At 44.2% G+C, this 15,632-nt stretch overlaps 1 protein-coding gene across 1 annotated transcript in view; it reads right to left on the bottom strand.

Moving 5' to 3' along the window:
- hhipl1 (HHIP-like 1) overlaps window positions 1-2,472 on the bottom strand; it is a 35,368-nt gene extending 32,896 nt beyond the window's left edge. The window contains exon 1 of the mRNA XM_078561992.1: window positions 1,999-2,472. Coding sequence (XP_078418118.1) covers window positions 1,999-2,286 — 288 coding nt within the window. The 5' untranslated portion in view covers window positions 2,287-2,472. The remainder of the gene's footprint in view (window positions 1-1,998) is intronic.
- Between the last annotated feature and the right edge of the window lie 13,160 nt (window positions 2,473-15,632).

Genomic DNA, 15,632 nt, shown 5'->3' with positions numbered 1-15,632 from the left:
GGGGACTTTAAAACGAGCTACCCCACAGTGATAATACGCTGGGGGAAGCCTTAACAAGCTTCGGCCCCTCAGGCAGAGGAAGCTCTGTCCTTGAAGGATGACTAGTTCCAGTAGTGTCAGAACACAGTAGTGGCCGCTGCGGGTATTACAATGGAGTCTTGAGAAGAAGATCCTAGAATGCAGACTTAAAGCTAAGTCCAGGGATTTTGGTCAAGGAGGGATCAGGGACTCTAGTGAGATGGGGGAGAGGTTACAGAGTTGGGTTTTAAGGGCCGGTGGGGGAGGAACAAAGTGGGGGAGTACCATCTTTGGGGATTACCCCCAATGGGCACAGTGAACCCCCTGGAAGGAGGTACCCCTCCTTCCTTCCTGCCATAGCATGACTTGCAAAAGTAGTGGACAGGCTTCCTTTATTCAGGCTTTCCAAGCCGCACATACTAATGTGGTAGAGGCAGAGTGAGGCCCTTAATTGGTCATTAATTGGCCAGTTAAGGGTCAATAGGACTGCCTGAAGCCTTACTCACCAACGTAATATGGTGGACACGGGGGTGGGTGGGAATGCTGTGGGCTGGGCACCCGTTTTATTTTATGTGCTTCCTGCCGCAGGGGAGGGGGGGTGTAGGGTGGGTGGGGGCGCAGAAGGCCATAAAATTTCCACTACTCTATCCATTATAGGGTCAATTTTACTATTCCCCACTGCCAATGTGTGTAGTAAATCATGGACTACATTCCATTATCATATTAAAATTGTGGATTTTGTCCTTTAAATGTGCAATCTGCGAGTGGTAGTCGTGCACAACCTCCACACACAGAAATGATTGATCCAAATTGCACGTGCTGCTTAATATTTAATTACTCTATCAACAAACCACATTCCACCTCTATGGGGAGGTGGCTTTAATGAGCCTGTTGGGAGTTTGCCAATCAGGGTTTTCTGGGAATGGCTTGTCTCATGCCGTTAAGATTTGCAGGGACTTGTTTTAGAGTAGGATTCTCTGTCATATTGATTCTTAAGCTTTTACTCTAACCTCAAGTTCAAAATTGTAAATGTTGTTTGTACTGCACATGGAAAAACAAGCTAAATTATTTAATTGGATTTCTAAAAACCTTCAAAATGAAACTGCAGTTTCTTTCCCTTTCTTTTTTCAGAAAAGATATTTTTATGAGATCTGCTGAGTACTTCCAGCATTTTCTGTTTTTATTTGAGCCAAATTCCTATGTCTGATGGGAGTATGTTAATTCATTGTTCTATTAGACATTTTATCTCTGGGAACTGGGTTAAAATCCAGCCCAGTCAGAAATAATTGAAGGCCTCATCCTCTGAGAGGCAAAGGTGGTTCCCTGCCTCCACCTCTGACACCTAGGTTCATAATGCAAACCAGACTGCTTGGTGGCATAGCATAAGATGGGAAAAGGTATTGGGAAGTAACTAAATAACATTTAAATATCAATATAAAATCTGATTCCTACACTGACTTTAGGGTTTAATATTGAATCCTATGTAACCACCTAGTGTGACTACCTTTTTCTGTCACACGAGGCATATGAGAAATCGTGAAGGGGAGAAACAGGGCACTCTACCTTACTCAGTTGATCTATCTTGAACTCAAGAATGGGAATTTCAAATCTGAGCATTGCTGCAGACTATGAGCCAGCGAGGATAGGGGTAATAAGGAAGCAAGGAGGTGAAAGGTTATCGAGGGTAGGTGGGAATGTAGAATTGAAGTTGCAATCAGATCAGCCATGATCTTAATGAATGGTGGAGCAGGCTCGAGGAGCCAAGTGGCCTACTCCTGGTCCTAATTTGTATCTTGTATGTATGTATGTTTGTAATAGGTAAGTGCATCTTGCTACAAGTTAGGAGATGGGCAGTACAGTTTTGGAAGAGCTCAAGTTTATGGAGGGTGGAGGATGGGAGATTGCTCGTGAGAAACTGGAGTAGTTGAGTCTGGAGGAGGCAAAATTATAGATTAGTAACATCCAATTAAAGTCACTTACCCCGCACAGAATATCCTGGATGTATACAGCACACGTGGCATACAGAGAGTAGTCAAAATTATCAACGGTTCTGTAGAAACGATTCATGATTTCCCTATCTTTGGTGGAGTCACAACAACCAAACTGACTGTACATGGCACAGAATGACAGACCATTCACTGGTCGGAAGGGGGGCTTGAAATCCAAGCACTGGGGGTGACTTTTCACTAGCAGTGCAGGAAATATAATGGGAATAAGGAGGGCAAGGACTTGCCACCCCCAGTCATGCCTGTGATTACCACATGCCATACTTGCCTTTGGTTCTAGCTTAAGTAAAAGAAAACAGCCAGTGACACACAGGCAGGCTCACAGCCTAAACACAGCAAGCTGGACCTGTGAAAATTAAGATTCTATAACGAAGATCTTGACTGCGTACTTTGTTCTGCTCATTGGATGACCTCAGCCTCTCACAGCAGCACTAGATATTGTCAGGTCAGATAAACTTTAAACTTTTTTTATCAGCTAACATGTGTTGTACAAAGCAAACAGAACTCTGCAACAACAAAAAAAGAACTGAGTTCCTGACAGTTAAAATATAACTACTCTTAATTGCAGATCTCCAATAAAACACTCAGCAATGTTTGGCCCGCCTTAGTAATTCCTGTTTTGCCATTCCAGCAGTCAATCATAATCTTGTTTACTTTTACCCTTTTTTTTGGACACTAGAAACATTTGAAAATTGCTATTTGTACAGGTTTAGGGATTGTTTGGACTACATTAGAAATATGTTGTATTTTTATGTTCCTGAGGTGGGATGAGAAACAGATTAATATATATGGATACTCGGCTAGGTGGATAGCACCAAAGCACCTTTTTTGCATTAGAAGTACAGGCAAAAGAGACAGAAATAAAGGGGAAAAAGCACAACAAAGATAAGCAAAAAACAGATAATGCAGCAAAATGGGAGAGAATAAAGGGAAGCAAGATGATAGGAAAGAGAGAGAGAGAAATACAGAGAAAAGAAAGCAAAATACAGTGGACAAAGAAATGCAGTGAAGTGGTAGATAATATTGTGAAAAGGGACAATATTTAAAATGGAAATACAAAGGATAAGAAATGCAGGGTTCTGGAGACTGTCGGCCTAGCAATGTGACCAAATGGGAGAATACAAATTGAGGGGAGAGAGGCAGGCTATACAGAAAAAGAATGATAAATGGAGCATAAGGCAGATGTTTAAATCAAAATTTAGTAAGCAATGCTCCTGCATGCCTGTAGGGTGGTAATGCAATTTTCAGGTACCAACTTGCAGAACTTGAGCTGATTGTTCCTGGATGGAGAGTGGATCAACCAGCAGTTCTTAAAGGACTGCAAGCTACTCTGAAAAGAGCACCATTGATTATTATCCAGAAAAAAGCTTCCAGCCTGGTGCCAGTCCTTCCCTGCTCCTCCCACCTACCCACAATCAACAAGCTACTTGTCAGCGCTCGTCCATTGCTGGCAGCTCACCAATCAAATTAAAATGAGGCCCGAACATGAAAATGGTTCATGTTTCTCCAACCACCTCCTGTCCAATACCTGCTATGCATGAAAACTGACCCCATGAAAAACAGAGAAATACAAGTGAGTGACAGAATTACATGGAAAAGTCAGAAATACTGGAAAACCATACTGACAATACAACAACTTGCAGTTATATAACATGTTTAACAAAGTAAAATATTCCAAGGTGCTTCACATCAGCATTATACGAGCATACAAATTAGGAGCAGGAGCAGGCCACTTGGCCCCTCGAGCCTGCTCTGCCATTCATTAAGATCATGGCTGATCTGAATGCAACCTCAACCCCACAGGAGGTGTTAGCTGTGGCTCAGTTCATAGCACCCTCGCCTTTGAATCAGAGGGTTGTGGGTTCATGTCCCACTCCCGGAAACCAAGAACTGTGATTGTACTCAAAAGAGTTGCAATCTGTGACTGTTGATAACTCGAAAGAGTTTCAAAAACAAATTAATTGGCTATGAAGTGCTTTACAATGTAAACAGCTCAACCCCACATTCCTGTCTACCCCCGATAACCTTTCACTCCCTTGTTAATCAAGAACCTATCTAGCTCTGCCTTAAAAATATTCAAAGATTCTGCTTCCACCGCCTTTTGAGGAAGAGAGTTCCAAAGACTCACGACCCTCTGAGAGAAAAAAATTCTCCTCATCTCTGTCTTAAATGAGTGACCCCTTATTTTTAAACAGTGACCCCCTAGGCCTGATTTTTTTGCTCATCGGGTGCACACAATTGGAGGGCCTGGGAGCGGACGGGAAACAGGCCCCTGACTGCGATTGGCCCTTGACCATGATTTCACGCTGGCTGGCAAGTTAACAGCCAGCCAGTGTGAAACACGTGCTGAGAAAGGCTCAGCACTGCTGGTGGGGTCGGAAAGAGGGTGGGTGCCAATGTCACCACGGGTGCTGGTGAGCACTTCCAATGAGCTCCCTGAAGGCAGACAGATGCCTCAGGGAGCTGCAGACCTCCACACAGTAAACGGAACAACAAAGATGCTGCAAAATATGTCTATGCAGCGCAATCAATCACCTAAAAGCATACCTGATCAAAAAGACCAGCCCCCAGATATCTCTTTTTATTTTATTTCCCCATTGAGATTTCAACCCGCCCTGGATCAAGGTTTGAGCAAAAATGTAAAGGCCGCCTGGCCGATTGGCCCATCTGCCAAACATAAAAGCAGACGGACCATAAAAAATCACTTTCAAGTGCCTCTTTGATAGGCTTAATTGCCTGCTTAATTGTCGGCGGGCGCATTTCCGATTGCCGCATTCGCCCACCGAGTGAGATATTGTGCGAGTGTGTGATGACGTTGGGACACTCACCCAGCGTCATCTTGTGCTATTTGGCGGTTGTATTGGTCAGGCATGTGCCCACCTGCAGGATGTAAAATTCTGGCCCTAGTTCTAGATTCTCTCACAAGATTAAACACCCTCTCCACATCCACCCTTTCAAGACGCCTCAGGATCTTAAAGGTTTCAATTAAGTTGCCTCTTACTCTTCTAAATTCCCGTGGATGCAAACCTAACCCATCTAGCCTTTCCTTATAAGACAACCCGCCCATTCCTGGTATTAGTCTAGTAAACCTTCTCTGAGCTGCTTCTAACAGAGACCAGCACTGTACACAATACTCCAGATGTGGTCTCACCAATGCCCTGTATAAATGGAGCATAACCTCCCTAATTTTGTAATCAATTCCCCTCACAATAAATGATATTCTTTCAGCTTTCCTAATTATCTGCTGTACCTGCATACTAACCTTTTGTGATTCACACCCAGATCCCTCTGAATCTCAGAGCTCCACAATTTCTCACCATTTTGATAATAAACTTTTTTATCCTTCTTGCCAAAATGAACGATTTCATATTTGTCCACATTATACTCTAGTTGCCAGATCTTTGCCCACTCACTTAACCTATCCATGTTACTTTGTAGCCTTCTTGCATCCTCTTCACAATTTACTTTCCTTCCTATCTTTGTGTCGTCAGCAAATTTAGCAACCATTCCTTCAGTCCGTTTATTCAAGTTATTTATATAAATTGTAAAAACTTGAGGCCCCAGCACTGATCCCTGTAGCGCATCACTTGTCACACCCTGGCAACCATAAAAATACCTATTTATGTCAACTCTCTGCTTCCTGTTAGCTAGCCAATCTTCTATCCATGCCAATATGTTACCCCTGCACCATGAACTTTTATTTTTCACATTAATGTGGCACTTTATCAAATGCCTTCTGGAAATCTAAGTACAGTACATCCACAGGTTCCCCTTTATCCACAGCTCATGTAACTCCTTCAAAGAACTCCAATAAATTGGTTAAACATGATTTCCCTTTTATAAAACCATGTTGACTCTGTCTGATTGCCCTGAATTTTTCTAAGTGCCCTGCCATAACATCTTTAATAATAGCTTCTAACATTTTCCCTATGACAGATATTAGGCTAACTGGTCCGTAGTTTCAGTGCTTTCTGTGTCATTCCCTTTTTGAATAAAGGAGTTACATTTGCTATTTTCCAATCTAATGGAAGCTTCCCCGAATTTAGGGAATTTTGGAAAATTAAAACCAAAACTATCTCACTAGCCACTTCTTTCAAGACCTTAGGGTGAAGTCCATCTGGACCTGGGGATTTGTCAGCCCAAACCCCAACAATTTGCTTAATACCACTTTCCTGGTGATTGTAATTTTCCCGAATTCCTCCCTCCCTTCCATTTCCTGATTTACAGCTATTTCCGGGATGTTACTTGTGTCCTCTATAGAGAAGACCGAAGCAAAATACCTGTTTAATTCATCTGCCATCTCCCTACTTTCCATTATTAATTCCCTAAATGCACTTTCCAAAGGACCAATGCTCACTTTGTTAACTCTTTTCTTATTTAAATATCCACAAAACCTCTTACTCTCTGTCTTTATATTACTAGCTAGCTTTCTCTCATGCTGTAATTTTTCTCTCCTTATTAATCTTTTTGTCATTCTTTGCTGTTCTTTATATTTTTTACAATCTTCTGCCTCCCGTCTTTGCGTAATTATATGCTTTTTCTTTAAGTTTGATACTGTCTTTAGCTTTTTTAGTTAACCACAGATGGTGGACCCTCCCCTTGGAATTTAACTTTCTCAAGGAATGTATCTATCCTGTGTATTCTGAAATATCCCTTTAAATATCTGCCACTGAACCTCTATCGACCTATCCCTTAACCTCGTTTGCCAGTTCACTTTAGCTAGTGCCGCTTTCATGCCCTCATAATTGCCCTTATTTAAGTTTAAAATACTAGTCTTGGACGCACCAAAATTCAGTCATATTTTGATTGCTGCTACCTTGGGGTGCCTTCACTAAGAGGTTATCAAATAATCCTATCTCGTTGCTCAATACCAGGTTTAGTGTAGCCTGCTCTCTGGTTGGCTCCAGAATGCACTATTCTAAGAAACCATCCCGAAAACATTCTATGAACTCCTTATCTATGCTACCTTTGCCCATCTGATTTTTCAAATATATATGTAGATTAAAATGCCCCATGGTTATTGATGTACCTTTCTGGCAAGCTCCCATCATCTCTTCCTTTATACTCTGTCCTACAGTGTAGTTACAATTAGGGGGCCTATACACCACTCCCACAAATGACTTCTTGCCTTTCTCATTCCTCATCTCTATCCAAACCACTTCTACATCCTGGTCACCTGAACTTAGGTCATTCCTCTCTAATGTGCTAATACCATCATTAATTAACAGAGCCACCCCTCCACCTTTTCCTAACTTCCTGTCCTTCCTAAATGTCACGTACCCTTCAATATTCAGGTCCCAAGCTATGTCATCCTGCAGCATGTCTCCGTAATGGCTGTCAGGTTGTACTTATTTATTTCTATTTGCGCAATCAATTCATCTTTTTTTTATATTCATTCACAGGCTGTGGGCTTCTCAGGCTTGGCCAGCATTTATTGCCCATCCCTAGTTGCCTTTGAGAAGGTGATGGTGAGCTGCTGTCTTGAACTGCTGCAGTCCACAGTGCTGTTAGGAAGGAAGTTCCAAGATTTTGACTCAGCGACAATGAAGGAATGGCAATATATTTCCAAGTCAGGAGTGTGAGTGACTTGGAGGGCAACCTCCAGGTGGTGGTGTGCCCATCTCTCTGCTGCCCTTGTCCCTCTAGATGGTATCATCATGGGTTTGGAAGGTACTGTCTAAGGAGTCTTGAGGGCATGAATTCCTGCAGTGCATCTCATAGATGGTACACACTGCCGTTACTGTGCGTCGGTGGTGGAGGGAGCGAATGTTTGTGAATGTGGTGCCAATCAAGCGGACTACTTTGCCCTGGATGGTGTCGAGCGTCTTGGGTGTTGTGGGAGCTGCACTCATCTAGGCAAGTGGGGAGTATTCCATCACACTCCTGACTTGTGCCTTGTAGACAGGCTTTGGGGAGTCAGGAGGTGGGTTACCCGTCACAGGATTCCTAGCCTCTGACCTGCTCTTGTAGCCACAAGATTTACATGGCTAGTCCAGTTCAGTTTCTGGTCAATGGTAACCCCCAGGACATTGATAGTGGGGGATTCAGTGGTGGTAATACCTTTGAAATTCAAGGGGTGACGGTTAGGTTCTCTCTTGTTGGAAATGGCTATTGCCTGGCACTTGTGTGGTGTGAATGTTACTTGTCACTTGTTAGCCCAAGCCTGGATATTGTTCAGGTCTTGCTGCATTTGGACATGGGCTACTTCAGTATCTGAGGATTTGCAAATGGTGCTGAACATTGTGCAGTCGTTAACAAATCTGTTTTGTTTTGAATGCTATGTGCGTTTAGATACAGAGTCTTTAGTTTTGTCCTTTTATTATTTTTGTAGCGTCTAGCCTTATCTGCTGATTTACTCTTTGAATTGTACTCTCTGTTCTTTCCTGTCACAGTCTGTTTATCATTTTCCATATTAATACCTTCCTCTCTTGCCTTGTCTCTACTCTTTGGTTTACATCTTCCCAAATTTGATCCCTTGCCCCCACTATTCAGTTTAAAACCCTCTCTACTTCCCTAGTTATGTGTCTCGTGAGGACACCAGCTCCAGCACTGTTAAGGTGTAGACCGTCCCAATGGTACAGATTCCACTTTCCCCAATACTAGTGCCAGTGCTCCATGAACTGGAACACACTTATCTGACACCAGTCTTTGAGCCACGCATTCATTTCTCTAATCTTATTTGTCCTATGCCAATTTGCACATGGCTCAGCTAATAATCCAGAAATAATCAATCTAGAGGTGACACCAAATCATATAAGAAGATAATTTAGACAGATGACTAAAAGCTTGTTCAAAGGACTAGGTTTAAGGAGTAAGTAAAAGGAAGAAAGAGATAGAAAGGTGGAGAGATTTGGGGAGGGAGCCCTAGGTCCCAAGACATCTTAAGGTACAGCCGTCAATGATGGAGCAATTAAAATTGAGTATATGCAAGAGGCCAGAATTGGAGGACACCTACGCCTCAGAACCAGTCTTCAACCAATTTGATTCACCCCACATGGCATCAAGGAATGACTGAAGGCACTGGATACTGCAAAGGCTTTGAGCCCTGACAACATTCCAGCAATAGTACTGAAGGTGTGTGCTCCAGAACTAGCTGTGCTCTTAGCCAAGCAGTTCCAATACAGCTCCAACACTGGCATCTACCTGGCTATGTGGAAAATTGCCCAAGTATGTCCTGTACAAATAAATCAGGACAAATCCAACCCGGCCATTTACCGCCCTGTCAGTCTGCTCTTGATCATCAGCAAAGTGATGGAAAATGGTGTCAACAGTGCTATTAAGCGGCACTTACTCAGCAGTAGCTTACTCAGTTCAGTTTGGGTTCTGCCAGGGCCACTCAGCTCCTGACCTCATTACAGCCTTAGTTCAAACATGGACAAAACAGCTGAACTCAAGAGGTGAGGTGAGAGTGATTGCCATTGACATCAAGGCAGCATTTGACCAAGTATGACATCAAGGAGCCCTAGCAATGCTGCAGTCAATGGGAATCAGAGGGAAAACTCTCCGCTGATTGGAGTCATACCTAACACAAAAGAAGATGGTTGTGGTTGTTCAGGTCAATCATCTCAGTCCCAGAACATCACTGCAGGAGTTTCTGCAGCTAGTTTCATAGGCTCAAACATCTTCAATTGCTTCATCAATGACCTTCCTTCCATCATAAGGTAAGAATTGGGGATGTTTGCTGATAATTGCACAATGTTCAGTACCATTCGCAACTCCCCAGATACTGAAGCTGTCCATGATCATGAGGTTACAGATTGTACAATTCTGCTGCTGCTGATGGCCCACAGCGCCACATGGATGCCCAGTCTTGAGTTTCCTCGTCTGTTCAAAATCTATTCGATTTAGCGTGATGGTAGTGCCACACAACATGATGGAGGGTATCCTCAATGTGAAGGTGGTACTTCGTTTCCACAATGACTGTGCTTGGTAAAGCCCTTGAAGTACCTCACTGGTTGTACATTCCAAAGAAATTCTATTTGCTCATGTTATTGTTTCACAACAGATAATTAAATTTTGAGGTCTTACCTCAGAAACAGTTAAAAAGTCTCAGGGTAGTGTGAAGCAGCAGGGGATAGGGTCTTTCATGCTCCCCAGGGGGTTGAGTGCCTATCTTCAACCACTTGGTGGAATGCAAAATTCAGTGTATTGCAGCATTCTGAGCAGTTTTCCCATTGTCTGTATAGGGTGTGATGAAACTCGAATGCTCAGCGGTTGGAAACTCCAGCTCCTAGTAGGCCTCACCTTCTGTGCATGCAGAAGTGGCCTCACATGCGCAGTTGGTGTCTTTTACTGTCTTTAGGCTGGGAACTCGGATCTTCTGTACAAGCGCCGGCAGGGAACTGGCTGCACATGCGCAGTGCATTTGTTTTTGTGTCTTCAGGCTGGGAACCAGCCCTGCGCACCTGCACAGAAAGAAAAGACAAAAGGAAGTGAAATGGTGCAAATCTGCAGGTCAGGTGACCTGGAACCGAGTGCCCTTAAAGAGGTGTCCCAGGGAGCAGGGCGTGGGGAGGGTGACAGAGAGAAGATCCCGAACCAAGAAGAGTGCCCCAAACCAGGGAATGGGACAGAAAGAGGTCCCAGAAGCAAGTCCCAGGCAGGTCCAAAGACAAGTATCAGAATTAGATAAATGACAGGATCAGAGAAAAAGGTTCCAAGTTAAAGAAAGAGATGCGAGGAGCAAAGTTGAAGTGAAGCGGACTTGAGAAAAGCCCTGAAGATCCAAGGAGGAAGCTGAAGGTTGGTGACTCCTTGCTGTGGGCTATTTTGGAACAGTGGTGTTCTGATTGGCACGGATGTGCTCAGAAGGTGATGCTTGACTGTATTCAGAGATCCAGGGGAAAGGAATCTTGAAAGGTGAGATTGAAACCCTAAAGGTGGATCCTTGTTGAAGCCATCCAAGTAAGAGCAATGTTTGAAGAAAATTCCAAGGCAACTTCTTCAAATGTGGAGATTGGAAACCCTCATAAGATAGATAGAGTTTCAGTGAGACTGCTTGGCTCACAATGTGACAAATATCTGAGTGGGTTGTTGAGAAATCCATGGAATCTGCTCTGGTTGCATCTGTCATCTACTTTAGAGCGTGGTGTGTCTGACCACAATTCACCTGTTAATTCACGTGTACCTCATACTTACCCTGAATATTGGAGTATAAGATTGATATTGTAAATTGTTCTACCTTTCTGACTTTGTATGCGTCTGTAGAGATATTGCTTGGGTAAAGGAATAGTGAATATTTAAATCATCCTCTTGTGTTTGTATTGAGAATTTTTCCAATCTTTTTGTCTGGTGTCATATAGTTCATTTTTCTTGTTTAATAAATATTTTTTTTGTGTTAAAAGTTCATCAGCAGACTCCTGTGAATTTGTCCAGTAACTTTCCTCCACGATTTCTAAAAAAAGTTAGGATCTATCAAGCCAGGTTTCACTCTGGAATCTGGCTTGTCCAGTATTAACATCAGTTGGGATTGTAACAAAATCCTGGTGTTTTAAAATCCAGCTAGGAAAAGAAAAATTAGAAACGTTATCTTCAGAAAGCACATCCTCATGGCAAAATATGCTATAGTGGTGAGAGAAACTAATGAGGGGATTTGCAAAGTATTGACAATTATCCTGAAGGGGTCAATGTGAATCTGGTAGTATTAATAGATTGGAAACAAACTAATGTGGATTTTAAGAAAGTCTTTGATAAGCTACCACATAAAAGGCTGGTTAACAAAACCGAGGGTCATGGAATAGGAGTGTCAATGTCAACTTGGATAAAGTATTGGCTTAAGTACAGAAAACAGCAAATTGTGGTAAATGGTTGTGTCATGGAGAGAACTGAAACCCTTGTACCCTTTCCCTTACTGTTCCGTAATTGGTGTGGTTTTTGGAGAGGAAGATATGTATGCCCCAGAATGTGTGGTCAAGTATAATAACAGCATCAAGCTTTTGTGGGTTTAAATAAAGAGGATTATTTCTTCAAACATTCAACCCGAAAGTCTAAATGCTATGTCCCTCACACCCACCCACACACACATTAAGTATACACTTGAAGAGAATACTTTAATCTTAGAAGTTGTAAACAAAAGAATGGTTGATTGTTCACATGTCTGGCTCATTTAGGAGAATAGTTGTTGCAGGCCCTGTGAGGGAAGGAGTCTTTTCCATTCTTAAATTGTAATTTAGATGAGTTCAAATAGCTGGAGTCAGACATCAGGGTTATTGCAGAATTCCCTTAAAGAGATGAAAGTTCAACAGGTCACAAAGTTAGGCACTTGTGGTTGTTTTTACCAGGGGTCAAATTTCTTTGCATGTGGACTTGGATTTAGGAATCAGGCTGGGAGGATTTTTTAGGTGTTGCAACCTCCAAGTTTAAAAAGGATTCAGTATTACTGCCTTGGTCTGTAGCTGATATTTTGCAATGATGTTCTTTGCAGACTGCCCAAGTCTCTTTCGGTCTTTGGGTAATAAAGGATTAGTATCAGAAGCCAGTTTTGGTCACATGGTCAACTGCTATTATCAACCCCGAATGGCTTAAAACTAATGGCCATCGCTATACAATGGAGATAGATGATGGCTCTTCACACTCACTTGTGAATTACTGGTTTTCTGCAGTTCTCTTTTTGTTGAATTGCAAACTTGGAGACATATAGTCCAAAAGTCCATTGATTCTGAGTATGGAGTAAACTACATAAAATGGCTGGTGTGAATTTCACAGAAGGATGCTGCCTGGGCATGTCCATTCAAGGGGGACTCCGCCACCCAGGGTGATTCAATTAGGAATTTTCCAGCTGATTGATGTAGTGTGTGTTGAATTTTCAAAAGTCACCTGACCCTTGGCAGCCATCTTAGCCACTTTGTCAGTGCCCAGAAGCTTCCATACAAACACAATCCATGTTTAAAGTGATGACTAGGACAAGGCGTTACTTGGCATGACAGTTGTTTTTCAGACTAGAAGATGGTAGACAGTTATGTTTCCCAGGCTTCAGTGATAGGACCACTGCTTTTTTCTGCTATATATAAATAACTTGTATATTGGAATACAGAGTAAAATTACAAAATTTTCTGATGATACGAAACTTGGAGAAGTGGCAAACAGCAAGGATAATACTAATAGACTGCAACAGGACATAGATAGGATAGCAGAATGGGCAGACAAGTAGTAGATGGAATTTAATAGAGAAGTGTGAGGTGATCTGCTTTGGCAGAAGAGAATGGGCAGAGGCAACATAGACTAAATTACACAGCTCTAAAAATTATATAGGGACAGAGGGACCTAGGCAGAGGAGGTTGGTGGTTGGGGCACATGCACATAAATCTTTGAAGGTAACAGGACAGAAAAAAAACCCATGTGCTGGAAATGTGAAACCTGCTAACACAAATCTGTCTGAACCGTCACACACTGATGGGGATGAGAACTGGAATGCACTTTCTGCACTGAAGAGATGGCAAAAACAGTTTCATAGTAACTTTCAAAAAGGTACTTCAAAAAGAAAAAAAAATACAGGGCTCTGGGGAAGGAGTGGGCTAACTGAACTGTTCTTTCAAAGATCAGGCACAGGCACGATGGGCCGAACGTCCTCCTTCTGTGCTGTAGGGTTCTATAACTATGGGCAGGATCTTCCGGTTGGCGAGCGGGGGCAGGGCCTGCTCACCGACGCATAAAATGACGCGAGATGACGTCGGGTGGAACACCCGCCATCACCCCGCATCATTTCCATTTCCAGGTCGGCGGGGGGCGCAGCCGAATCAGCTGCGCGCCCACCGATCTGTCAATGAGGCCATTGAAAAAGTAATTAGCATCATTAATGGACCTGCCCGTCCAGCCTTAAGGTTGGCGGGCAGGCCGGGAGCCCTGGCAAGCTTAAGAAAAAGCATGAAACCTCATCCACGGACGGGATGAAGTTTCATGAGGGTTTTAAAATATTTAATAAAGGTTTCAGTAAAAGTTATGGACATGTCCCAACTCATGTGACAGTGTCACATGAGGGGACATGTCAGGGAAATCTTGCTATCATTTTGTTTTACAATTTTCAATTTGGAGCCTATCTCCCTGAGGCAGCACTTAGCCTCAGGGAGATCAGTGCGCTCTTTCACGCGCATGTGCGAAAGAGCGCACTCCCGGCTGAGGGAATTCCCCCCCTTCCCACCACCCGCACAGGGAGCGCATAGCGCTTCTTGGCGGACGTCACGCCGGGCAAGCCTTAATTGGCCTGCCCACGTAAAATGGCAGCGCGCCCCCAATCAGGGGCGCCGATTGGAGGCGTCTTCGCCTGCGCCCGTTCTCGCACTCCCCCCCCCCCCCCACCCCCCACAATGGGGGGGTGGGGGGGGGGCAATTTTTCCCTACGAATTAAGCATTGAAGAGGCCCGAGGAAACCACAGAGTTTCGTTAAACCACTCCAGCGGATTGCGAAAGTGGCCAAGCGAGGCGACTAGAGATGGGTAATAAATGCCAACTTTACCGAGTACCCAAAAAAACCCCAAATAATCGGACAGCCATTTTCATAAAATGCTACTTTTGTCTTAAACAGTTACAGTTTAACCAGGGGGTCTGGGTGGGGTGCAGTCGAGGGACAGCAGCCCACTGAATCAGTAACATGATGCTTGTACATTTGAAAAATATTTTTTGAAGAAAATAGGAGGAAAGGACCAACATGCGCGTTGGGACAAAGCTACAGGTGTCAACAACGTGTGACTGGATGAAGGTGATCGAAAGCTTCATTTTTAAGGTGAAGAAATGTTTCAATGGGCCGCTTGCCTCTCAACGGGATTTTAACGGGGAGTATTAAGATTTAACATGTTGAAGTGAGGTCGACCTCCAGGTTGCTGGGACCGATACAATTAGAGCTAACGAACAACTCACGAGGCGGCGTCGGGCAGCGGCAGAGAAGCGGACAAGTGTGTGTGTGGCTCCCGGGTGCCCGCCAACGTCCATGTGCGCATGCGCGCGTGGGCCGGCCGCCCGGCCCTGCGCGTGCGTGCGTGCTTCCGCCGCCCGCAGTACGCACGCGCGCACGCGCGCTGCATGTTTACCGGGCTTTTGCTGTGGTGCCGGCAGGGCGCGTGCCGAGTGGGCGCGAGCTCAGTTTGAATTATAACGGCCGCAACAGCTGGAAGGCAGCCTGACTGGGAGGGCAGCCATGGAGGGGTGGGAGAGAGGGGGGGGTGGCGGGGTGGTGGTGGGGGCAAGATCGCTTTACACCTTCATGGCACAGGGAGCAGGTAGGGGACCCCCTCCCATGTTAGCCACGTCAATGCCCTGGCATGTTCCCATCTCTCATTTGGACACCACCTGCACCAAAAAAAACCCACTTTGGCCATGTTGGGAGTGGCATCAGGAACTTGGGTGGCGCCAGCTGGGGGGAAGCTGGCAAGGGGCAAAAACTTCTCATGTGTGCCCCGGGAGGCACATTCTTGCTTAAAAACATTTGCCCATAACTCACGAGCTCCCCAGTGTCAGATTTGGGGGGTACCCCAAAGATGCGCTAGGGAATCCCTCTCGGAGGTTCCCAGGTAAGGGTTTGCACGGCAATTGCCCAGAAGTGCACACTTCCTCTGGGCAATTGTGCTGCGCTGGGAACCATCTGAATATGTGGTTTAAATTGCAAACTTCAGATGG

Source organism: Cetorhinus maximus, chromosome 18 (genome assembly GCF_964194155.1).
Source record: "Cetorhinus maximus chromosome 18, sCetMax3.hap1.1, whole genome shotgun sequence".
Classification (NCBI taxonomy): domain Eukaryota; kingdom Metazoa; phylum Chordata; class Chondrichthyes; order Lamniformes; family Cetorhinidae; genus Cetorhinus; species Cetorhinus maximus.
Note: the sequence above shows the minus strand (reverse complement) of the source record. Positions and strands in the feature narration are given on the sequence as shown.